At 42.8% G+C, this 24,642-nt stretch overlaps 1 protein-coding gene and 5 non-coding genes across 6 annotated transcripts; all 6 read left to right on the plus strand.

The window, feature by feature from the left end:
- The first annotated feature begins 18,013 nt into the window (after positions 1 to 18,013).
- Positions 18,014 to 24,228, plus strand: LOC115195327 (60S ribosomal protein L7). Its single transcript, XM_029755105.1, has 7 exons — positions 18,014 to 18,090; positions 18,635 to 18,734; positions 19,501 to 19,667; positions 20,059 to 20,196; positions 20,700 to 20,809; positions 22,809 to 23,019; positions 24,172 to 24,228. Exons 1-6 carry the CDS (start codon positions 18,077 to 18,079, stop codon positions 23,015 to 23,017), a joined length of 738 nt encoding a protein of 245 aa, XP_029610965.1. The 5' UTR covers positions 18,014 to 18,076; the 3' UTR covers positions 23,018 to 23,019; positions 24,172 to 24,228.
- On the plus strand, positions 18,899 to 18,990 carry LOC115196504 (small nucleolar SNORD12/SNORD106). Its single transcript, XR_003878869.1, has one exon. It is a non-coding gene; the product is annotated as a small nucleolar SNORD12/SNORD106 (small nucleolar RNA).
- Positions 19,871 to 19,962, plus strand: LOC115196503 (small nucleolar SNORD12/SNORD106). The gene has a single exon (XR_003878868.1). It is a non-coding gene; the product is annotated as a small nucleolar SNORD12/SNORD106 (small nucleolar RNA).
- Positions 20,467 to 20,558, plus strand: LOC115196502 (small nucleolar SNORD12/SNORD106). Its single transcript, XR_003878867.1, has one exon. It is a non-coding gene; the product is annotated as a small nucleolar SNORD12/SNORD106 (small nucleolar RNA).
- Positions 20,966 to 21,057, plus strand: LOC115196500 (small nucleolar SNORD12/SNORD106). Its single transcript, XR_003878865.1, has one exon. It is a non-coding gene; the product is annotated as a small nucleolar SNORD12/SNORD106 (small nucleolar RNA).
- Positions 23,867 to 23,958, plus strand: LOC115196501 (small nucleolar SNORD12/SNORD106). The gene has a single exon (XR_003878866.1). It is a non-coding gene; the product is annotated as a small nucleolar SNORD12/SNORD106 (small nucleolar RNA).
- Positions 24,229 to 24,642: the final 414 nt, after the last annotated feature.

Here is a 24,642-nt window from a genome sequence, read left to right on the forward strand (position 1 = left end):
ACAGGGTCAGTAGCTATATACAGGGTCAGTAGCTATATACAGGGTCAGTAGTTATATACAGGGTCAGTAGTTATATACAGGGTCAGTAGCTATATACAGGGTCAGTAGCTATATACAGGGTCAGTAGCTATATACAGGGACAGTAGCTATATACAGGGTCAGTAGCTATATACAGGGTCAGTAGCTATATACAGGGTCAGTAGCTATATACAGGGTCAGTAGCTATATACAGGGTCAGTTCCAGGGTCAGTAGCTATATACAGGGTCAGTTCCAGGGTCAGTAGTTATATACAGGGTCAGTTCCAGGGTCAGTAGCTATATACAGGGCCAGTTACAGGGACAGTAGGTATATACAGGGACAGTAGCTATATAAAGGGTCTGTTCCAGGGTCAGTAGCTATATACAGGGACAGTAGCTATATACAGGGTCTGTTACAGGGTCAGTAGCTATATACAGGGACAGTAGCTATATACAGGGTCTTTTCCAGGGTCAGTAGCTATATACAGGGACAGTAGCTATATACAGGGTCTGTTCCAGGGTCAGTAGCTATATACAGGGTCAGTAGGTAAATACAGGGTCAGTAGGTATATACAGGGTCAGTAGCTATATACAGGGTCAGTAGCTATATACAGGGTCAGTAGCTACATACAGGGTCAGTAGCTATATACAGGGTCAGTAGCTATATACAGGGTCAGTAGCTATATACAGGCTCAGTAGCTATATACAGGGTCAGTATCTATATACAGGGTCAGTAGCTATATACAGGGTCAGTTCCAGGGTCAGTAGTTATATACAGGGTCAGTTCCAGGGTCAGTAGCTATATACAGGGTCAGTTCCAGGGTCAGTATCTATATACAGGGTCAGTAGCTATATACAGGGTCAGTTACAGGGTCAGTAGCTATATACAGGGTCAGTAGCTATATACAGGGTCAGTTCCAGGGTCAGTATCTATATACAGTGTCAGTAGCTATATACAGGGTCAGTATCTATATACAGGGTCAGTAGCTATATACAGGGTCAGTAGCTATATACAGGGTCAGTATCTATATACAGGGTCAGTAGCTATATACAGGGTCAGTATCTATATACAGGGTCAGTAGCTATATACAGGGTCAGTTTCAGGGTCAGCATCTATATACAGGGTCAGTAGCTATATACAGGGTCAGCAGCTATATACAGGGTCAGTAGTTATATACAGGCTCAGTTCCAGGGTCAGTAGCTATATACAGGGACAGTTCCAGGGTCAGTAGCTATATACAGGGTCAGTTCCAGGGTCAGTAGTTATATACAGGCTCAGTTCCAGGGTCAGTATCTATATACAGGGACAGATCCAGGGTCAGTAGCTATATACAGGGTCAGTAGCTATATACAGGGTCAGTAGCTATATACAGGGTCAGAAGCTATATACAGGGTCAGTTCCAGGGTCAGTAGCTATATACAGGGTCAATTCAAGGGTCAGTAGTTCTATATATATGGTCAGTTCCATGGTCAGTAGTTATATACAGGGTCAGTAGCTATATACAGGGTCAGTTCCAGGGTCAGTAGTTATATATACAGGGTCAGTTCCATGGTCAGTAGTTATATACAGGGTCAGTAGCTATATAGAGGGACAGTATCTATGTACAGGGTCAGTAGCTATATACAGGGTCAGTTCCAGGGTCAGTAGCTATATACAGGGTCAGTAGCTATATACAGGGTCTGTTCCAGGGTCAGTAGCTATATACAGGGTCTGTTCCAGGGTCAGTAGCTATATACAGGGTCAGTAGCTATATACAGGGTCAGTCCCAGGGTCAGTAGTTATATACAGGGTCAGTAGGTATATACAGGGTCAGTTCCAGGGTCAGTAGTTATATACAGGGTCAGTAGCTATATACAGGGTCAGTAGTTATATACAGGGTCAGTTCCAGGGTCAGTAGTTATATACAGGGTCAGTTCCAGGGTCAGTAGCTATATACAGGGTCAGTAGCTATATACAGGGTCAGTTCCAGGGTCAGTAGCTATATACAGGGACAGTAGCTATATACTGGGTCAGTAGCTATATACAGGGTCAGTAGCTATATACAGGGTCAGTTCCAGGGTCAGTAGCTATATACAGGGTCAATTCCAGTGTCAGTAGCTATATCCAGGGTCAGTAGTTATATACAGGGTCAGTAGCTATATACAGGGTCAGTTCCAGTGTCAGTAGCTATATACAGGGTCAGTAGCTATATACAGGGTCAGTTCCAGTGTCAGTAGCTATATACAGGGTCAGTAGCTATATACAGGGTCAGTAGCTATATACAGGGACAGTAGCTATATACAGGGTCAGTAGCTATATACAGGGTCAGTTCCAGGGTCAGTAGCTATATACAGGGTCAGTAGCTATATACAGGGTCAGTTCCAGGGTCAGTAGCTATATACAGGGTCAGTAGCTATATACAGGGTCAGTTCCAGGGTCAGTAGCTATATACAGGGTCAGTAGCTATATACAGGGTCAGTTCCAGGGTCAGTAGATATATACAGGGTCAGATCCAGGGTCAGTAGCTATATACAGGGTCAGTAGCTATATACAGGGTCAGTAGCTATATACAGGGTCAGTTCCAGGGTCAGTAGCTATATACAGGGTCAGTTCCAGGGTCAGTAGTTATATACAGGGTCAGTAGCTATATACAGGGACAGTAGCTATATACAGGGTCAGTTCCAGGGTCAGTAGCTATATACAGGGTCAGTAGCTATATACAGGGTCAGTAGCTATATACAGGGTCAGTTCCAGGGTCAGTAGCTATATACAGGGTCAGTTCCAGGGTCAGTAGTTATATACAGGGTCAGTAGCTATATACAGGGACAGTAGCTATATACAGGGTCAGTTCCAGGGTCAGTAGCTATATACAGGGTCAGTAGCTATATACAGGGTCAGTTCCAGGGTCAGTAGCTATATACAGGGTCAGTAGCTATAAACAGGGACAGTAGTTATATACAGGGTCAGTTGCTATATACAGGGTCAGTTCCATGGTCAGTAGCTATATACAGGGTCAGTTCCAGGGTCAGTAGCTATATACAGGGTCAGTAGCTATATACAGGGTCAGTTCCAGGGTCAGTAGCTATATACAGGGTCAGAAGCTATATACAGGGTCAGTAGTTATATAAAGGGTCAGTAGTTATATACAGGGTCTGTAGCCATATACAGGGTCAGTAGTTATATACAGGGTCAGTAGCTATATACAGGGTCAGTTCCAGGGTCAGTAGCTATATACAGGGTCAGTTCCAGGGTCAGTAGCTATATACAGGGTCAGTAGCTATATACAGGGACAGTTCCAGGGTCAGTAGCTATTTACAGGGTCAGTTCCAGGGTCAGTAGCTATATACAGGGTCAGTAGCTATATACAAGGTCAGTAGCCATATACAGGGTCAGTAGCTATATACAGGGTCAGTAGCTATATACAGGGTCAGTTCCAGGGTCAGTAGCTATATTCAGGGTCAGTATCTATATACAGGGTCAGTCCCAGGGTCAGTAGCTATATACAGGGTCAGTTCCAGGGTCAGTAGCTATATACAGGGTCAGTTCCAGGGTCAGTAGCTATATACAGGGTCAGTAGCTATATACAGGGTCAGTATATATATACAGGGTCAGTAGCTATATACAGGGTCAGTAGCTATATACAGGGACAGTTCCAGGGTCAGTAGTTATATACAGGGACAGTAGCTATATACAGGGTCAGTAGCTATATACAGGGTCAGTAGCTATATACAGGGTCAGTTCCAGGGTCAGTAGCTATATACAGGGTCAGTAGCTATATACAGGGTCAGTTCCAGGGTCAGTAGCTATATACAGGGTCAGTAGCTATATACAGGGTCAGTTCCAGGGTCAGTAGTTTTATACAGGGTCAGTAGCTATATACAGGGACAGTAGTTATATACAGGGTCAGTAGTTATATACAGGGTCAGTAGCTATTTACAGGGTCAGTTCCAGGGTCAGTAGTTTTATACAGGGTCAGTAGCTATATACAGGGACAGTAGCTATATACAGGGTCAGTTCCAGGGTCAGTAGCTATATACAGGGTCAGTAGCTATATACAGGGTCAGTAGCTATATACAGGGTCAGTTCCAGGGTCAGTAGCTATATACAGGGTCAGTTCCAGGGTCAGTAGTTATATACAGGGTCAGTAGCTATATACAGGGACAGTAGCTATATACACGGTCAGTTCCAGGGTCAGTAGCTATATACAGGGTCAGTAGCTATATACAGGGTCAGTAGCTATATACAGGGTCAGTTCCAGGGTCAGTAGCTATATACAGGGTTAGTTCCAGGGTCAGTAGCTATATACAGGGTCAGTAGCTAAATACAGGGTCAGTTCCAGGGTCAGTAGCTATATACAGGGTCAGTAGCTATAAACAGGGACAGTAGTTATATACAGGGTCAGTTGCTATATACAGGGTCAGTTCCATGGTCAGTAGCTATATACAGGGTCAGTTCCAGGGTCAGTAGCTATATACAGGGTCAGTAGCTATATACAGGGTCAGTTCCATGGTCAGTAGCTATATACAGGGTCAGAAGCTATATACAGGGTCAGTAGTTATATAAAGGGTCAGTAGTTATATACAGGGTCTGTAGCTATATACAGGGTCAGTAGTTATATACAGGGTCAGTAGCTATATACAGGGACAGTTCCAGGGTCAGTAGCTATATACAGGGTCAGTTCCAGGGTCAGTAGCTATATACAGGGTCAGTTCCAGGGTCAGTAGCTATATACAGGGTCAGTAGCTATATACAGGGACAGTTCCAGGGTCAGTAGCTATTTTTTCAGGGTCAGTTCCAGGGTCAGTAGCTATATACAGGGTCAGTAGCTATATACAGGGTCAGTAGCTATATACAGGGACAATTCCAGGGTCAGTAGCTATTTACAGGGTCAGTTCCAGGGTCAGTAGCTATATACAGGGTCAGTAGCTATATACAAGGTCAGTAGCTATAAAGAGGGTCAGTAGCTATATACAGGGTCAGTAGCTATATACAGGGTCAGTTCCAGGGTCAGTAGCTATATTCAGGGTCAGTATCTATATACAGGGTCAGTCCCAGGGTCAGTAGCTATATACAGGGTCAGTTCCAGGGTCAGTAGCTATATACAGGGTCAGTTCCAGGGTCAGTAGCTATATACAGGGTCAGTAGCTATATACAGGGTCTGTTCCAGGGTCAGTAGCTATATACAGGGTCAGTATATATATACAGGGTCAGTAGCTATATACAGGGTCAGTAGCTATATACAGGGACAGTTCCAGGGTCAGTAGTTATATACAGGGACATTAGCTATATACAGGGTCAGTAGCTATATACAGGGTCAGTAGTTATATACAGGGTCAATCCCAGGGTCAGTAGCTATATACAGGGTCAGTAGCTATACACAGGGTCTGTTCCAGGGTCAGTAGCTATATACAGGGTCAGTAGTTATACCCAGGGTCAGTAGCTATATACAGGGTCAGTCCCAGGGTCAGTAGCTATATACAGGGTCAGTAGCTATATTCAGGGTCAGTAGCTATATACAGGGTCAGTCCCAGGGTCAGTAGCTATATACAGGGTCAGTTCCAGGGTCAGTAGCTATATACAGGGTCAGTAGCTATATACAGGGACTGTTCCAGGGTCAGTAGCTATTTACAGGGTCAGTTCCAGGGTCAGTAGCTATATACAGGGTCAGTAGCTATATACAGGGTCAGTAGCTATATACAGGGACAGTTCCAGGGTCAGTAGCTATTTACAGGGTCAGTTCCAGGGTCAGTAGCTATATACAGGGTCAGTAGCTATATACAAGGTCAGTAGCTATATACAGGGCCAGTAGCTATTTACAGGGTCAGTAGCTATATACAGGGTCAGTTCCAGTAGCTATATTCAGGGTCAGTATCTATATACAGGGTCAGTAGCTATTTACAGGGTCAGCTCCAGGGTCAGTAGTTTTATACAGGGTCAGTAGCTATATACAGGGACAGTAGCTATATACAGGGTCAGTTCCAGGGTCAGTAGCTATATACAGGGTCAGTAGCTATATACAGGGTCAGTAGCTATATACAGGGTCAGTTCCAGGGTCAGTAGCTATATACAGGGTCAGTTCCAGGGTCAGTAGTTATATACAGGGTCAGTAGCTATATACAGGGACAGTAGCTATATACACGGTCAGTTCCAGGGTCAGTAGCTATATACAGGGTCAGTAGCTATATACAGGGTCAGTAGCTATATACAGGGTCAGTTCCAGGGTCAGTAGCTATATACAGGGTTAGTTCCAGGGTCAGTAGCTATATACAGGGTCAGTAGCTAAATACAGGGTCAGTTCCAGGGTCAGTAGCTATATACAGGGTCAGTAGCTATAAACAGGGACAGTAGTTATATACAGGGTCAGTTGCTATATACAGGGTCAGTTCCATGGTCAGTAGCTATATACAGGGTCAGTTCCAGGGTCAGTAGCTATATACAGGGTCAGTAGCTATATACAGGGTCAGTTCCATGGTCAGTAGCTATATACAGGGTCAGAAGCTATATACAGGGTCAGTAGTTATATAAAGGGTCAGTAGTTATATACAGGGTCTGTAGCTATATACAGGGTCAGTAGTTATATACAGGGTCAGTAGCTATATACAGGGACAGTTCCAGGGTCAGTAGCTATATACAGGGTCAGTTCCAGGGTCAGTAGCTATATACAGGGTCAGTTCCAGGGTCAGTAGCTATATACAGGGTCAGTAGCTATATACAGGGACAGTTCCAGGGTCAGTAGCTATTTTTTCAGGGTCAGTTCCAGGGTCAGTAGCTATATACAGGGTCAGTAGCTATATACAGGGTCAGTAGCTATATACAGGGACAATTCCAGGGTCAGTAGCTATTTACAGGGTCAGTTCCAGGGTCAGTAGCTATATACAGGGTCAGTAGCTATATACAAGGTCAGTAGCTATATACAGGGTCAGTAGCTATATACAGGGTCAGTAGCTATATACAGGGTCAGATCCAGGGTCAGTAGCTATATTCAGGGTCAGTATCTATATACAGGGTCAGTCCCAGGGTCAGTAGCTATATACAGGGTCAGTTCCAGGGTCAGTAGCTATATACAGGGTCAGTTCCAGGGTCAGTAGCTATATACAGGGTCAGTAGCTATATGCAGGGTCTGTTCCAGGGTCAGTAGCTATATACAGGGTCAGTATATATATACAGGGTCAGTAGCTATATACAGGGTCAGTAGCTATATACAGGGACAGTTCCAGGGTCAGTAGTTATATACAGGGACAGTAGCTATATACAGGGTCAGTAGCTATATACAGGGTCAGTAGTTATATACAGGGTCAATCCCAGGGTCAGTAGCTATATACAGGGTCAGTAGCTATACACAGGGTCAGTTCCAGGGTCAGTAGCTATATACAGGGTCAGTAGTTATACCCAGGGTCAGTAGCTATATACAGGGTCAGTCCCAGGGTCAGTAGCTATATACAGGGTCAGTAGCTATATTCAGGGTCAGTAGCTATATACAGGGTCAGTCCCAGGGTCAGTAGCTATATACAGGGTCAGTTCCAGGGTCAGTAGCTATATACAGGGTCAGTAGCTATATACAGGGACTGTTCCAGGGTCAGTAGCTATTTACAGGGTCAGTTCCAGGGTCAGTAGCTATATACAGGGTCAGTAGCTATATACAGGGTCAGTAGCTATATACAGGGACAGTTCCAGGGTCAGTAGCTATTTACAGGGTCAGTTCCAGGGTCAGTAGCTATATACAGGGTCAGTAGCTATATACAAGGTCAGTAGCTATATACAGGGCCAGTAGCTATTTACAGGGTCAGTAGCTATATACAGGGTCAGTTCCAGTAGCTATATTCAGGGTCAGTATCTATATACAGGGTCAGTCCCAGGGTCAGTAGCTATATACAGGGTCAGTTCCAGGGTCAATAGCTATACACAGGGTCAGTTCCAGGGTCAGTAGCTATATACAGGGTCAGTAGTTATACCCAGGGTCAGTAGCTATATACAGGGTCAGTCCCAGGGTCAGTAGCTATATACAGGGTCAGTAGCTATATTCAGGGTCAGTAGCTATATACAGGGTCAGTCCCAGGGTCAGTAGCTATATACAGGGTCAGTTCCAGGGTCAGTAGCTATATACAGGGTCAGTAGCTATATACAGGGACTGTTCCAGGGTCAGTAGCTATTTACAGGGTCAGTTCCAGGGTCAGTAGCTATATACAGGGTCAGTAGCTATATACAGGGTCAGTAGCTATATACAGGGACAGTTCCAGGGTCAGTAGCTATTTACAGGGTCAGTTCCAGGGTCAGTAGCTATATACAGGGTCAGTAGCTATATACAAGGTCAGTAGCTATATACAGGGCCAGTAGCTATTTACAGGGTCAGTAGCTATATACAGGGTCAGTTCCAGTAGCTATATTCAGGGTCAGTATCTATATACAGGGTCAGTCCCAGGGTCAGTAGCTATATACAGGGTCAGTTCCAGGGTCAATAGCTATATACAGGGTCGGATCCAGGGTCAGTAGCTATATACAGGGTCAGTAGCTATATACAGGGTCTGTTCCAGGGTCAGTAGCTATATACAGGGTCAGTATATATATACAGGGACAGTAGCTATATACAGGGTCAGTAGCTATATACAGGGACAGTTCCAGGGTCAGTAGTTATATACAGGGTCAGTAGTTATATACAGGGTCAGTAGCTATATACAGGGACAGTTCCAGGGTCAGTGGTTATATACAGGGTCAGTAGCTATATACAGGGTCAGTATCTATATACAGGGTCAGTTCCAGGGTCAGTAGTTATATACAGGGTCAGTAGCTATATACAGGGTCAGTAGTTATATACAGGGTCAGTTCCAGGGTCAGTAGTTATATACAGGGTCAGTAGCTATATACAGGGTCAGTAGTTATATACAGGGTCAGTAGCTATATACAGGGCCAGTAGCTATATACAGGGTCAGTAGCTATATACAGGGTCAGTAGCTATATACAGGGACAGTCGCTATATACAGGGTCAGTAGCTATATACAGGGTCAGTAACTATATACAGGGTCAGTAGCTATATACAGGGTCAGTAGCTATATACAGGCTCAGTTCCAGGGTCAGTAGTTATATACAGGGTCAGTAGCTATATACAGTGTCAGTAGCTATATACAGGGTCAGTTCCAGGGTCAGTAGCTATAGACAGGTTCAGTAGCTATATACAGGGTCAGTAGCTATATACAGGGTCAGTAGCTATATACAGGCTCAGTTCCAGGGTCAGTAGCTATATACAGGGTCAGTAGCTATATACAGGGTCAGTTCCATGGTCAGTATCTATATACAGGGACAGGTCCAGGGTAAGTAGTTATATACAGGGTCAGTAGTTAGATACAGGGTCAGTAGTTAGATACAGGGTCAGTATCTATATACAGGGTCAGTTCCAGGGTCAGTAGCTATATAGAGGGTCAGTTCCAGGGTCAGTAGCTATAGACAGGGTCAGTATCTATATACAGGGTTAGTTCCAGGGTCAGTAGCTATATACAGGGTCAGTGGCTATATACAGGGTCAGTTCCAGGGTCAGTAGCTATATACAGGGTCAGTAGCTTTATACAGGGTCAGTTCCAGGGTCAGTAGCTATATACAGGGTCAGTATCTATATACAGGGTCAGTTCCAGGGTCAGTAGCTATATACAGGGTCAGTATCTATATACAGGGTCAGTTCTAGGGTCAGTTCCAGGGTCAGTAGCTATATACTGGGTCAGTATCTATATACAGGGTCAGTAGCTATATACAGGGTCAGTTCCAGGGTCAGTAGCTATATACAGGGTCAGTATCTATATACAGGGTCAGTTCCAGGGTCAGTAGCTATATACAGGGTCAGTATCTATATACAGGGACAGTTCCAGGGTCAGTAGCTATATACAGGGTCAGTAGCTATATACAGGGTCAGTTCCAGGGTCACTAGCTATATGAAGGGACAGTTCCAGGGTCAGTAGTTATATACAGGGTCTGTAGCTATATACAGGGTCAGTAGCTATATACAGGGTCAGTAGCTACATACAGGGTCAGTTCCAGGGTCAGTAGCTATATTCAGGGTCAATAGCTATATACAGGGTCAGTCCCAGGGTCAGTAGCTGTATACAGGGTCAATTCCAGGGTCAGTAGCTATATACAGGGTCAGTAGCTATATACAGGGTCAGTAGCTATATACAGGGTCAGTTCCAGGGCCAGTAGCTATATACAGGGTCAGTAGCTATATACAGGGTCAGTTCCAGGGTCAGTAGCTATATACAGGGTCAGTAGTTATATACAGGGTCAGTATCTATATACAGGGTCAGTTCCAGGGTCAGTAGCTATATACAGGGTCAGTAGTTATATACAGGGTCAATCCCAGGGTCAGTAGCTATATACAGGGTCAGTAGCTATAGACAGGGTCAGTTCCAGGGTCAGTAACTATATACAGGTTCAGTAGTTATATACAGGGTCAGTTCCAGGGTCAGTAGCTATATACAGGGACAGTAGCTATATACATTGTCAGTAGCTATATACAGGGTCAGTAGCTATATACAGGGTCGGTAGCTATATACAGGGTCAGTAGCTATATACAGGGTCAGTAGCTATATACAGGGTCAGTAGCTATATTCAGGGTCAGTCCCAGGGTCAGTAGCTGTATACAGGGTCAGTTCCAGGGTCAGTAGCTATATACAGGGTCAGTAGCTATATACAGGGTCAGTTCCAGGGTCAGTAGCTATATACAGGGACAGTAGCTATATACAGGGTCAGTAGCTATATACAGGGTCAGTAGCTATATACAGGGTCAGTAGCTATATACAGGGCCAGTTCCAGGGTCAGTAGCTATATACAGGGTCAGTAGCTATATACAGGGTCAGTTCCAGGGTCAGTAGCTATATACAGGGTCAGTAGTTATATACAGGGTCAGTATCTATATACAGGGTCAGTAGCTATATACAGGGTCAGTAGTTATATACAGGGTCAATCCCAGGGTCAGTAGCTATATACAGGGTCAGTAGCTATAGACAGGGTCAGTTCCAGGGTCAGTAGCTATATACAGGGTCAGTAGTTATATACAGGGTCAGTAGCTATAGACAGGGTCAGTTCCAGGGTCAGTAGCTATATACAGGGACAGTAGCTATATACAGGGTCAGTAGCTATATACAGGGTCAGTAGCTATATACAGGGTCAGTAGCTATATACAGGGTCGGTAGCTATATACAGGGTCAGTAGCTATATACAGGGTCAGTAGCTATATACAGGGTCAGTAGCTATATTCAGGGTCAGTAGCTATATACAGGGTCAGTCCCAGGGTCAGTAGCTGTATACAGGGTCAGTTCCAGGGTCAGTAGCTATATACAGGGTCAGTAGCTATATACAGGGTCAGTTCCAGGGTCAGTAGCTATATACAGGGACAGTAGCTATATACAGGGTCAGTAGCTATATACAGGGTCAGTAGCTATATACAGGGTCAGTAGCTATATACAGGGTCAGTAGCTATATACAGGGTCAGTTCCAGGGTCAGTAGCTATATACAGGGACAGTTCCAGGGTCAGTAGCTATATACAGGGACAGTTCCAGGGTCAGTAGCTATATACAGGGTCAGTTCCAGGGTCAGTAGCTATATACAGGGTCAGTAGCTATATACAGGGTCAGTTCCAGGGTCAGTAGCTATATACTATATGTACAATGTGCAGGGATACTGGAGTAGCAGGGGTAGATATGTATAAGGCGTAAGGTGACTAGGCATCAGGATATATAATAAACGGAGTAGATGCAGTGTATATGATGATTGTATGTGAGTGTGTAGCGTGTATAGGAGTCAGTATGAATGTGTGTGTGTGTGCGAACAAATTAAGTTTGTGTGTGTGTGTGTATGTGTTTGTGTTGAAATGTCAGTGTGAATGTGTGTGACTGAGTGTGTATCGTGTACTTAGAGTGAGTGTTTGTGTGTGTGTGTGTGTGCGTGTGTGTGCATAAAGTCAGTGCATCATTTTTTTATAGAAATGTCAATGCAGATAATCCGTGTAGCCATTTTGTTATCTATTTAGCAGTCATGACTTGGGGGTAGAAGCTGTTCAGGAGCCTGTTGGTGTCAGACTTGTTGCTCCGCTACCACTTGCTGTGCAAAAGCAGAGAGACCGCCTGATATAGAGGTCCTGGATGGCTTGGGAGCTCGGCCCCAGCGATGTACTAGGCTGTCCGCACCACCCTCTGTAGCGCCATGCGATTGACGGCGGTGCAGTTACCCTCAATGGGGTTTTTTTTGGATGAAAAAAAATGATGAATGTTTCATTAATGTAACATTTTCGTTGTACTGTCAAATCTCAGAAACACAGCGCAACACCAAAGATATGTTTAACGTAGAAGGGTGAAATTGCGGCATCTGCAGGAAACCACCTCTATATACAGTACTTCTGTTAGTCCATTTATATATATATAAAAATTCCCTTGTTTTATTTTTAAGGTACACAGGCGGGAGGTGGGGCGCTTCAGTACAGCAGGTGACGGAAACGCACCATAACGTTGCATGTCAACGGCCGATAAAACCCACAGAAGAAGAAGAAGAGTCGGAGGCGACAAAGGTAGCTAGCTAACTAGGACACCGGTAGACAGTGGCCGTGTCCGAATACCCATACTAGTGTACTACATACTTAAACTGCACACTATTTACTAATCGTCGCATACTATTTAGCACGTACCGTTTAGTAAACAGTATGCAGTAGGGTTATACTAAGAGCCCGCAACGTGGTAGCGGCTCCTGATTGGCTGAGTAGGTGGGGGGGGGGTGGGGCCATGCATGGCATCAACCTACCCGATTATAGCAAATTTCCAATTGTATTAATGTTATGATTCTCCCCAGGTACTGCTGCTCATTCTGTTCACCAGCTCAGGAGGTCTACATCACCGGCTTTCTAGGCGTCACTGAACTGGATTCATTACTGCCAAACCCCGGACTCTTCTTATCTCATTACGGACACCTGGTTCCCATTTCCCCCTGATTTGTATGTTATATATATGTGCCTTTCTTTCCCCCATTGTCCTGGTTGATTATTGTCTCCATGTCCGTTGGTCTTGTGAGCGCCTGTGCTCTGTTGTATCGGCTTTCATGCTATTGTGGGCTTGTTATTACAGGTCTCGTCCCATGTATTTATTTAGAGATTTACACCTTGCTCTTTTGTTTGGATTACATCCCTGTGTTATATATATATATATATATATATATATATATATATATATATATATGTAAATATATACGAGACATATATACGTGTTTGTTTTTGTCCCCGTTGTTTTCGTGACATTCTTTATTTTGGGTGTAAAAATAAAACCCCCGGTGCAGACACATTCAGAAAGCAAAACGTGGTTTAGTCTTTAGTTTAAAAAGCTCTGATGAAGGCCAAGAGAACAAGAAACACTATTCAATGAGAAAACAGAAATGCACTTTGGGTAAAAACAATCTAATCTAAAAGACTACTGTTTTCAAAGATGTAGCCTGTGATGCAATTATTTGTGATCATTTTAAGGAGAACACAAAACTACTTGGCCTACATTTGAACACCACTGCACAGGCTTCGGCCATCTTCCCAATTAAGTAGCCTAGTTTTGTTGTTTGGCTACTTGAAGAAAATAATCGGGGTTTTTATTTTTCCACCCAAAATAAAGTATGTCATGAAAACGACGGGGACAAAGCCCAAAACAAACACCGGGATTGTACCATATTTACCTTTATTTCTTTTTTTATTCTTCAAGCTCTGTCAAGTTGGTTGTGGATCATTGTTGGAAAGCCATTTTCAAGTATTGCTATAGATTTTCAAGCTGATTTAAGTCAGAACTTTAACTACGCCACTCAGGAACATTCAATTTCGTCTTGGTAAGCAACTCCAATGTATATTTTTGTCCTTGTGTTTTAGGTTAATGTCCTGCTGAAAGGTGAATTCATCTCTCAGTGCCTAGTGGAAAGAAGACTGAACTAGGTTTTCCTCTAGGATTTTGCCTCTGCTTAGCTGTATTCCAGTAAATTTTTATCCCCCCCAAAAACAACCTAGTCCTTGCTGATGACAAGCATACCCATAACATGATGCAGCCACCACCATGCTTTAAAATATGAAGAGTGGCGCTCAGTGATGTGTTGTATTGGATTTGCCCAAAACATAATGCTTTGTATTCAGGACAAGAAGTTAATGTCTTTGCCAAAATGTTTCCTTTAGTGCCATATCGCAAACATGATGCATGTTTTGAAATATTTGTATTCTGTACAGGCTTCCTTCTTTTCACTCTGTTATTTAGGTTAGTATTGTGGAGTAACTACAATGTTGTTGATCCATCCTCAGTTTTCTCATATCACAGCCATTAAACTGTAACTATTTTAAAAATCACCATTGGCCTCATGGTGAAATCCCTGAGCAGTTTACTTCCTCTCTGGCAACTGAGTTAGGAAGGACGCCTGTATCTTTTTAGTATCTAGTTGTGTTGATACACCATCCAAAGCGTTATTAATTACTTTACCGTGCTCAAATGGATATTCAGCGTCTGTTTTTTTAATTTATTTGTACACATCTACCAATCGGTGCCCTTCTTTGCGAGGCATTGAAAAGCCTCCCTGGTCTTTGTGGTTAAATCTGTGCTTGAAATTCACTACTTGATTGAGGGACGTACAGGTAATTGAATGTGTGGGGTACAGATATGGTGTAGTTATTCGAAAATCATGTTAACCACTTTTATTGAACACAGAGTGAGTCCGTGTTGCTTTTTTTGTGATTTGTTAAGCACATGTTTACTCCTGAACTCATTTAGGCTTGCCATAACAAAGTGGGTTGAATACTTATTGACTCAAGACATTTGAGCTTTTCATTTTTTATACATAATTGTTTTAGCATTTCTACAAACAAAATTCCACTTTGACATTATGGAGTATTGTGTGTAGATCGGTGACACACAATCTCAATTTAATCCATTTAAGCTGTAACACAAGAAAATGTGTAAAAAGTTAAGGGGTGTGAATACGTTCTGTAGGCACTGTAGCTAGCTAGCGCCCAGACTGAAATAACATAAATATCTGTTTTCGAGTGCACTTGAAATACGCAGCAGAATAGCAGCTGCCCAATACCATGGTGGGCATGTGTAATGTGGATGCATTGGGATATAAGATATGGAGAACGATAAAGAGCCTGTAGGATTATAGAAAAATGTGTTGGGAAATTGTTTGAGTGTCGAATACTAAATGTTAAGTGAATGTGCAAATATTTAGGTGGTTTAAACTTTCCCACTAAACCTTCTACAAGTTAACAGTGCCAATCCATTCATTATTGTTCTATGACTGAGTGTGAGAACAAAGAACACCATCACAAATAGACTGCGGTCAAGTGAGCCAAACACTCGTAAAACGCGGTCAAGCCATCCTCTCTTTCAGGGCCCTCCTGAATTTTTTTATGCTCGAATACACAGCACTTTACGGTATTGACTGTTTTCTGGTCGAAAAATGGATGCACTCAAAGCACTGATAGAGAAATCATTCCAAACAGCTTGAAGAACTCTAATTCAATTTTCCGTCATCAAAATGATACCAAATCGTCTATATTATTTTTACAACTTCTTTTTTTTTTTTACTTTGATAACTAACGGCATTGCTGTTGAGCAAATGTTAAATTGTCAAAGCAGGATGTGTTTACAGTCATAACATACAAAAACAGTACATACACACACACACACACACACAGACGCACACTTGTTATTTTTTCCACTGTCTCTATGCACACTCACAGGACTCTACACACTCACATACAATCATAATTTACGCTGCTGCTACTCTGTTTATTATATATACTGATGCCTAGTCCCCTTACCCCTATACATATCTACCTCTATCACTCCAGTATCCCTGTCCCCTTACCCCTATACATATCTACCTCCATCACTCCAGTATCCCTGTACATTGTTAATATGGTACTGACCCTGTATATAGTCACCTTACCCCTATACATATCTACCTCCATCACTCCAGTATCCCTGTCCCCTTCCCCCTATACATATCTACCTCCATCACTCCAGTATCCCTGTCCCCTTCCCCCTATACATATCTACCTCCATCACTCCAGTATCCCTGTCCCCTTCCCCCTATACATATCTACCTCCATCACTCCAGTATCCCTGTCCCCTTCCCCCTATACATATCTACCCTCCATCACTCCAGTATCCCTGTCCCCTTACCCCTATACATATCTACCTCCATCACTCCAGTATCCCTGTCCCCTTCCCCCTATACATATCTACCTCCATCACTCCAGTATCCCTGTCTCCTTCCCCCTATACATATCTACCTCCATCACTCCAGTATCCCTGTCTCCTTCCCCCTATACATATCTACCTCCATCACTCCAGTATCCCTGTCCCCTTCCCCCTATACATATCTACCTCCATCACTCCAGTATCCCTGTCCCCTTCCCCCTATACATATCTACCTCCATCACTCCAGTATCCCTGTCCCCTTCCCCCTATACATATCTACCTCCATCACTCCAGTATCCCTGTCCCCTTCCCCCTATACATATCTACCTCCATCACTCCAGTATCCCTGTCCCCTTCCCCCTATACATATCTACCTCCATCACTCCAGTATCCCTGTCCCCTTCCCCCTATACATATCTACCTCCATCACTCCAGTATCCCTGTCCCCTTCCCCCTATACATATCTACCTCTATCACTCCAGTATCTCTGTACGTTGTTAATATGGTACTGACCCTGTATATAGTCTCCTTCCCCCTATACATATCTACCTCCATCACTCCAGTATCTCTGTACCCTTCCCCCTATACATATCTACCTCCATCACTCCAGTATCCCTGTCCCCTTCCCCCTATACATATCTACCTCTATCACTCCAGTATCTCTGTACGTTGTTAATATGGTACTGACCCTGTATATAGTCCCCTTAACCCTATACATATCTACCTCCATCACTCCAGTATCTCTGTACATTGTTAATATGGTATTGGATATAGTACCTGTATATAGTCCCCTTAACCCTATACATATTTACCTGTATGCTTATTTTCTTGTGTTCTTCTTATTTATATTTTTATTTATTCTGTGTTATTGTTACTACTACATTGATATTGATTTCTGCATTAAAAAAATAGTTAAATAACTACATTTCTTTGGTCTCTCCCCACATTTTTTAAATCTTTCTTTTATTTTTTAAGAAGTTATATTACAGTGGACTATGTAAAAATGTAATTACATTTAAAAAAGAACTGGACAAATCTCTGTTAGACCTTTTTTTTTTTTTTTTGATGTGCCACTAGTGGATAATGAATCCAGTGTGATGGTCATTGTTTACCATACGATGTCCGTATTATGCCAGCTCCATGATGAGGAAAATAATTATTCTGTTCTATCTTAGTGAACTTTGAGGGATTCTAACTCAATATTAACACAGTAAAAATGGATGGTAAACATTTTGTCACATGTCTGCATGAATGAATACATTAATTAAAATCCCTCAAAGTTCATAAGTGGGCTCCTGAGTGGCGCAGTGGTCTAAGGCACAGCATCTCAGTGCTAGAGGCATCACTACAGACCCTGGTTTGAATACAGGCTGTATCAGTGGTCTAAGGCACTGTATCTCAGTGCTAGAGGTGTCACTACAGACCCTGGTTTGATTCCAGGCTGTATCACATCAGGCCGTGATTGGGAATCCCATAAGCCGGCGCACAATTGACTAGCATCCTCCGGGTTAGTGTTTGGCCTGTGTTGTCCTATATTTTTTATTTAATTTATTTGTATTTTTAATCCTAGCCCCCACAGGAAGCCTTTTGCATTTTGGTAAGCCGTCATTGTAAATAAGAATTTGTTCTTAACTAACTTGCCTAGTTAAATAAATGTTAAATAAAAAAATAAAAAAAATGTAGGTCATAAGAGTTCGTGTGCACCGTTTCTCATGTTGAGTTTGCCCCCAGCAAGATTTCCATGCTAAAATCACCAGTGGAGGGCAGACACTGCGAGATTAGCGGCAAGAGGGAATTCTTCTCAGGCAGTTTAATAGACAGCGACTGGGGTCCTAAAAGCTTTCAACTCACGCATGCGCAGGAGAGAATGTCTCTTTCTCGGTGGACACAATGGCGGACGCAGAGTAAGTGATTTCTTCTCTGCCACAATCTATGCCCATCTACTAATTTAACAAATATCCAACGTTATTTCACATTAAATTAGTTATTGCCAGCTAAAGAACATGTTTGTCGGTCGGTAGTGTTGAGTGGCGTTTTTTACTCTACGATATTTTTGTTGATTTGGTTGACTCGGGACTGGATATGGTTAGAAACATGCCCGGCTTGCGAATCCATTTGCACATGTTTTAACCTGTATGCGTGGCTCGTAGTATCACTTGCATATTGTCAATGAGTTGCAAAGTATTTTCTGAGTATTTCGCTGTTTGATCCCTACAATATCACAAAGTAGACTTTTTGCTTCTGTCTTCGCCCGGCAAAACTAACAAGCCAGGTTAGCTCACGTTTTGGAAATGGCTAGTTAGCGGTGATGTTGCTAACAGCTAGGTAAAACTAACAGCTTTCGCAACACGTTTGGTCCGTTTTTTAAGATACTATTTCTCAGTCAGTCACGTCCATGTTAAACTATTTCCCCCTTTTCTCTAAACCAAAGTGTTGCATCTGTTGCAGAAAGAAGGTTCCTGCGGTCCCTGAGAGCCTTTTGAAAAGGCGGAAGGCCTTCGCCACCATGAAGGCCGTGCGCATCAAGAAGATGCTTGCCGACAAAAAAGTGAGTTTGAACTAACCCAAGTATTAACCTAACTAGCAGGCTTCCATATTTAAGTTTACAATACTTATATCATCTCCCCTTTAAATGCAGTTGATGTACTGCGTAGAGCTGTCTGGGTGTAGGGGGGTAATAACTACCCACTGTCATTCAAAATGTATAACTACAATGTGGTTAATGATGCTCAACTTTTTTCCCCATCTTATCGACTCTGGTGAAACCTGTCTGAAATATAAGCCAATTTGTCTGAAACCACATAGAAATGTCCTAAATAATCATTGTTAGTTATAACATTGAGACTGCGTTGTTGGTCTACTGTAAAATCGACTACACCTGTTATATTTGACAAATACAATTTTGATTTGATCAGTTTAAAACATTGCATCCTTATGGCTGTTCACCCATAAAATGATGAATTCATTCCAGGTTTATACAAACATGTATAAATTGATTGGTCCAACACCAAATATGGAAGATATACAACCAAGAGTGGCACAGTCTAAACAAGCAAAAGTCAAAGCAAATTAATGTTCATATTTTATCAACACTGTCAAGTATTGCAGAGAATAGTCTATCCTTTATAATGACACTACTAAAGAGCTACGTTTTGACATTTCGTAGCACCCTCCTGAATTGGCCTTTTCTCTACATTGTACAGTGGTGGGTGAATTCCCTACATCCTGCTAAAAAAAGCAACTTTGGTCCTACTGTGAAGTTAACCAGCTGTAATGTTCTGCTCCGACTCATAGTTGATGCCTTATATCCCCAGACTCGTAAGGTGACCAGGAAACTGATCTACAAGAGGGCTGAGAAGTACCACAAGGAGTACAGGGAGATGTACCGGCGTGAGATCCGCATGGGGCGGACAGCCCGCAAGGTTGGGAACTTCTACGTCCCAGCTGAGCCCAAGCTGGCCTTCGTCATCAGGATCAGGGGGTATGTTTCTGTGGATTAGACTGCTAAATGCATATTTTATCTGGGTTTTTTTTGGGTCAGATTTCCATGTCTGTCTCGTGCACCATTACTCAGGTGCTGGGTAAAACATGGATGTATTTAAGTCGTTACCTGGACATTGATTTTATTTGTTACTTGGTATAGCTGGCGACCATGTCTTCTTCCTGTCTTTCAAACGTCTACACAATGTGGTTAATGATGCTCAACTTTTTTCCCCATCTTATCGACTCTGATGAAACCAGCCTGAAAAATAAGCCAATTTGTCTGAAACCACATTGAATGTAAACTAAAAGTTGACTTGAAAATGAAGATGGGTGATGCTGTGCTGAACATATTTCTAACACTGTACCTCTCGCCCCTGCCCCCCTCTCAGTATCAACGGTGTCAGTCCCAAGGTGCGCAAGGTCCTCCAGCTCATGCGTCTGCGTCAGATCTTCAATGGAGTGTTTGTCAAACTGAACAAGGCTTCCATCAACATGCTGAGGATCGCCGAGCCCTACATCGCTTGGGGGTAAGGCTGACATTACTACCACGGTGTATTCACTAGGAAGCCAAGGGTCCGATGTAGGGAGGGACTAACCAGAATTGGCCAACAAGAAATGCTCGTTTTCGTAGCAGAACTTTTCATGTTGCAAACAGGTTTGTACTAATGAATTCTCCCCTGCTTTGATCTGTTGAATTTAACAGTTATGGTTTTGTGTTGTTGCTTTACTTGGCAGTGATTAAGGTAGTGGTACAACCTAACTTCTGATGCAGTGTTTATCTAGATTTTTTTTTTCACAATGTGGTTAATGATGCTCAACTTTTTTCCCCATCTTATCGACTCTGGTGAAACCAGTCTGAAAAATAAGCCAATTTGTCTGAAACCACATTGATATTACTAATGGCATGCCCAGTATGAAATGAACCAAATGTTTTGTTTGGGTGCAGATGCAGTAGTTCTCACTGTTTCGTTGCGACTACGCTACCTGCATGCTGTTTCACAGATAGTATTTTCCTGCTCTTGTTTCCCAGGTACCCTAACCTGAAGTCTGTTCGCGAGCTGATCTACAAGCGTGGCCATGGCAGGATGACCAAGCAGCGCATTGCCCTCACAGACAACGCCCTGGTCGAGAAGGCCCTGGGTACGCCTTTACTTATATGGGACTGAATCGCTTCAAGCGCCCATGTTGGAAGTCAAAGCCTTTTTCACACGTAACATAGACTAGATTGGTTAAAGATGATCCCTTACACGATGGGACAAATCGGCACTGATTGTCCTGTCTTTCAAACGTCTACACAATGTGGTTAATGATGCTCAACTTTTTTCCCCATCTTATCGACTCTGGTGAAACCAGTCTGAAAAATAAGCCAATTTGTCTGAAACCACATTGAGAAAACAATCTGAAATCTGAAATGGCAGAATAGGCAACTGCATTTAGTGATTTGGGACATGGATATCCCGTTACTGTACACAAACCTCTAGCAGTAAGCTTTTCTCTACACCAGCAATAACATGTGCTATATACAGTGCTTTTGGAAATTATTCAGACCCCTTGACATTTCCACATTTTGTTACTTTACAGCCTTGTTCTAAAATTGATTAAATCATTTTTCCCTCAGCAATCTACACACCACCCCAAAATGACAAAGCAAACAACAGTTTTTGGAATTTTTGCATATTTATTTATAAAAACAAAGATGTAATCCCATTTGCGTAAGTATTCAGACCCTTTACTCAGTACTTTGTTGAAGCACCTTTGGCAGTGATTACAGCCTTGAGTCTTCTTGGGTATGACACTACAAGCTTGGCACACCTGTATTTGGGGAGTTTCTCCCATTCATCTCTGCAGATCCACTCAAGCTCTGTCAGGTTGGATGGGGAGCGTCGCTGCACAGCTATTTTCAGGTCTCCAGGGATGTTCGCTCGGGTTCAAGTACAGGCTCTGGCTGGGCCACTCAAGGACTTTCAGAGACTTGTCCTGAAGCCACTCCACTTGGCTGTGTGCTTAGGGTCGTTGTCCTGTTGGAAGGTGAACCTTGTCTGAGGTCCTGCGTGCTCTGGAGTAGCTTTTCATCAAGGATCTCTCTGTACTTTGCCTCGATCCTGCCTAGTCTCCCAGTCCCTGCCGCTGAAAGACATCCCCCACAGCATGATACTGCCGCCACCACCATGCTTTACCGAAGGGATGGTGCCAGGGTTCCTCCAGAAGTGACGCTTGACATTCAGGCTGAAGAGTTCAATCTTGGTTTCATCAGATCAGTGAATATTGTCTCATGGTCTGAGTTCTTTAGGTGCTTTTAGTGCTTTTTGGTAAACTCCAAGCAGACGGTCATGTGTCTTTTACTGGGGAGTGACTTCTGTCTGGCTACTCTACTATAAAGGCCTGATTCCTGGAGTGCTTCAGAGATGGTTGTCCTTCTGGAAGCTTCTCCCATCCCTACCGAGAAGCTATATCAGTGACTCTCAGGTTCTTGCTCGTCTCTTTGACCAAGGCCCTTCTCCCCAGATTGCTCAGTTTGGTCGGCCGGCCAGCCCGAGTTAGTCTGCAGTTCAATATTTCCCAAATATGGCTGTGCTCTTAGAAACATTCAACACTCTAGAAAGGGTTTTATTCTCATCACAATTCGTTCTCAGATCTGACATGCACTGTCAACTGTGGGACCTTTTTATAGACAGGTGTGCCCTTCCAAATCATGTCCAATAAATTGCTTTTACCACAGGTGGGGCTGGGATCAAGTTGTAGAAACGTCTTACGGCTGGCTGATCAATGGGAACAGGATGCACTTGAATACTTGTTTAAATAAGATTAATATTTTTTGTTTTTAAATTGCAGAAATGCTTAACCTGTTTTCACTTTGTCATTATGGGGTGTTGTGTGTAGATTGCTGAGGATTTAAAAAATATATTTTAGAATAAGGCTGTAATGTAACAAAATGTGGAATAAGTCTGAATACTTTCCAGAGGCATTGAATGTGACCATTCAAATTTGTTGAAATGGATAATCTCCTGGATGGTCAGTCCTTCCTTATGTCTTATCAATTTAAGTGTTTTTTAAAAAAAAAAATCAGCTCTTTGACTTGAACTGCAGAGTGCCCTTTTTTTTTACACACACTGTCCTCACTCTGTCCTTGTCCCTCCAGGTAAATACAGTATCATCTGTGTGGAGGACCTGATCCATGAGATTTACACAGTCGGGAAGAACTTCAAGCCTGCCAACAACTTCCTGTGGCCCTTCAAACTGTCTACGCCCCGCGGCGGCATGAACAAGAAGACGACTCACTTTGTGGAGGGAGGAGATGCTGGAAACAGAGAGGACCAGATCAACAGACTCATCAGGAGGATGAACTAGAGGTGACTCACCTTTTATTTTATTTTTAAGGCAGTGTTTCCAAAACTGTATTCGGGACCCCACCCCCCCTAGCGCTACACAGCTGATTCAAATAATCAACAAGCTTTGTATCGTTGGGGGCTAACACCAAAATGTTCACACGTTGAGGTCCCAAGGATTGAGTTAGGGGGAAATGCCAGGGCCGGGGGTGGGGGTTAAGGTGAGATGGGGAAACCTGTATGTTTGTATCCCAAGTGAGACCCTATTCCCTGTATAGTGTACTAGTTCAACCCATAAGTAGTTCACTATATAGGGAATTGGGGTGCCATTTTGGGACTTAACTTTGAACTTCTGGGGATGTGTGTGTGTCAGAGTAGGTGGTTTGATCTAGGATCAGTTTTCATTTTTACATGATGACCTAGTATTAGATCAGTGCTCAGACTGTTGCCTATCGTTCTCTTGATGTGTGCACTTCAATTCTTTCCACAAATATATATATAAGCTTTGGATTTGGAGGCTATGAGTTAGATGGGAGATTCATTTTATTTCTTATAACGGCTATTTTCCTTTTGAGTGAGTGAGGGGGAAGTGAACATGGGCACGCTTAGGGACGAAGGAAAGATTATTGAGGCATACGACTGATGTCCGTAGACCCTGGTTCTGGAAAGCCAACGTGTGTTTAGGGTTTTGTTTTCGCCAAGTCTGCTCACTTTTCCAAGATCTTGACGAGATGAATCCGGTCTTGTTTTTGTCAGGGTTGGTGACTACTGGCTTATTAGCTTTATACTAGTGCTATGATCGAGAACAAAACCATTTGAACATTGTTTATGGGTATCTCAAGTCCTAAGTGTCCAATTTCTGTTTTTACACAATGTGGTTAATGATGCTCAACTTTTTTCCCCATCTTATCGACTCTGGTGAAACCAGTCTGAAAAATAAGCCAATTTGTCTGAAACCACATTAAACTACTGACACTTTGAGGATGTTTTTCGATCCAGTTACTTAGTGATTTAAAGGATTTTGGTTTTTTTAGATGCTCAGTTCAAATTTGTGCTCGGTGCTGGAAAACAGAGCATTGACAATTTGATCTCAAACTCTAAACATTGGAAATGCGTTTGCTGTAAGAAACTTGTCTTATTTTCTGGTATTAAATATAAACTATTCTTGTCTTCCAGGTTTTTTTTCCCCCAAAGGATGCTGTTGAGTCTACAATAAACATCAAAAGGAACTTATTGGTCTTGTCTCGTAACTCTGGTGTCTAAAATCTGTTTTGTGTAGTATGTTGAACCTTTTCCTACATAAAATACACTGGATTCTACAGCAGGGCTCTCCAAGCTTGTTGCTGGAGAGTGACGGTCCTGTACGTTTTTACTCCATCCCCATTTGTATCTAACCTGAACCCAGTGGCGGTTCTAGACCATTTCAACCTGGCAGGGCCAAGCTGGGTCCAGTTGTACTGTTAGAGGGGCCAGTTGAATTAAATGTTATTGTTGTCATGTCGTTTTCTTCACTGCACATTGCAGGCAAAAGACCATGTTCATAATCATTAGTGTTCCTCGTTGCCACTATCTAATAACGGATGTAAAAAAAAAAGAACGATAGCAAAAATGAGTTATGTAAAAATTATTTCATACTCCACATTTAGG

The sequence above is a fragment of the Salmo trutta genome, chromosome 6 (genome assembly GCF_901001165.1).
Source record: "Salmo trutta chromosome 6, fSalTru1.1, whole genome shotgun sequence".
In the NCBI taxonomy this organism is placed as follows: Eukaryota; Metazoa; Chordata; class Actinopteri; order Salmoniformes; family Salmonidae; genus Salmo; species Salmo trutta.

What these genes read in the sequence shown, in the direction of transcription:
- LOC115195327 (XM_029755105.1), top strand. An exon ending in TTCGTCATCAGGATCAGGGG is followed by an intron (nt 19,668 to 20,058) that starts GTATGTTTCTGT and finishes CCCCCCTCTCAG; the next exon opens with TATCAACGGTGTCAGTCCCA. An exon ending in CCTGGTCGAGAAGGCCCTGG is followed by an intron (nt 20,810 to 22,808) that starts GTACGCCTTTAC and finishes TTGTCCCTCCAG; the next exon opens with GTAAATACAGTATCATCTGT.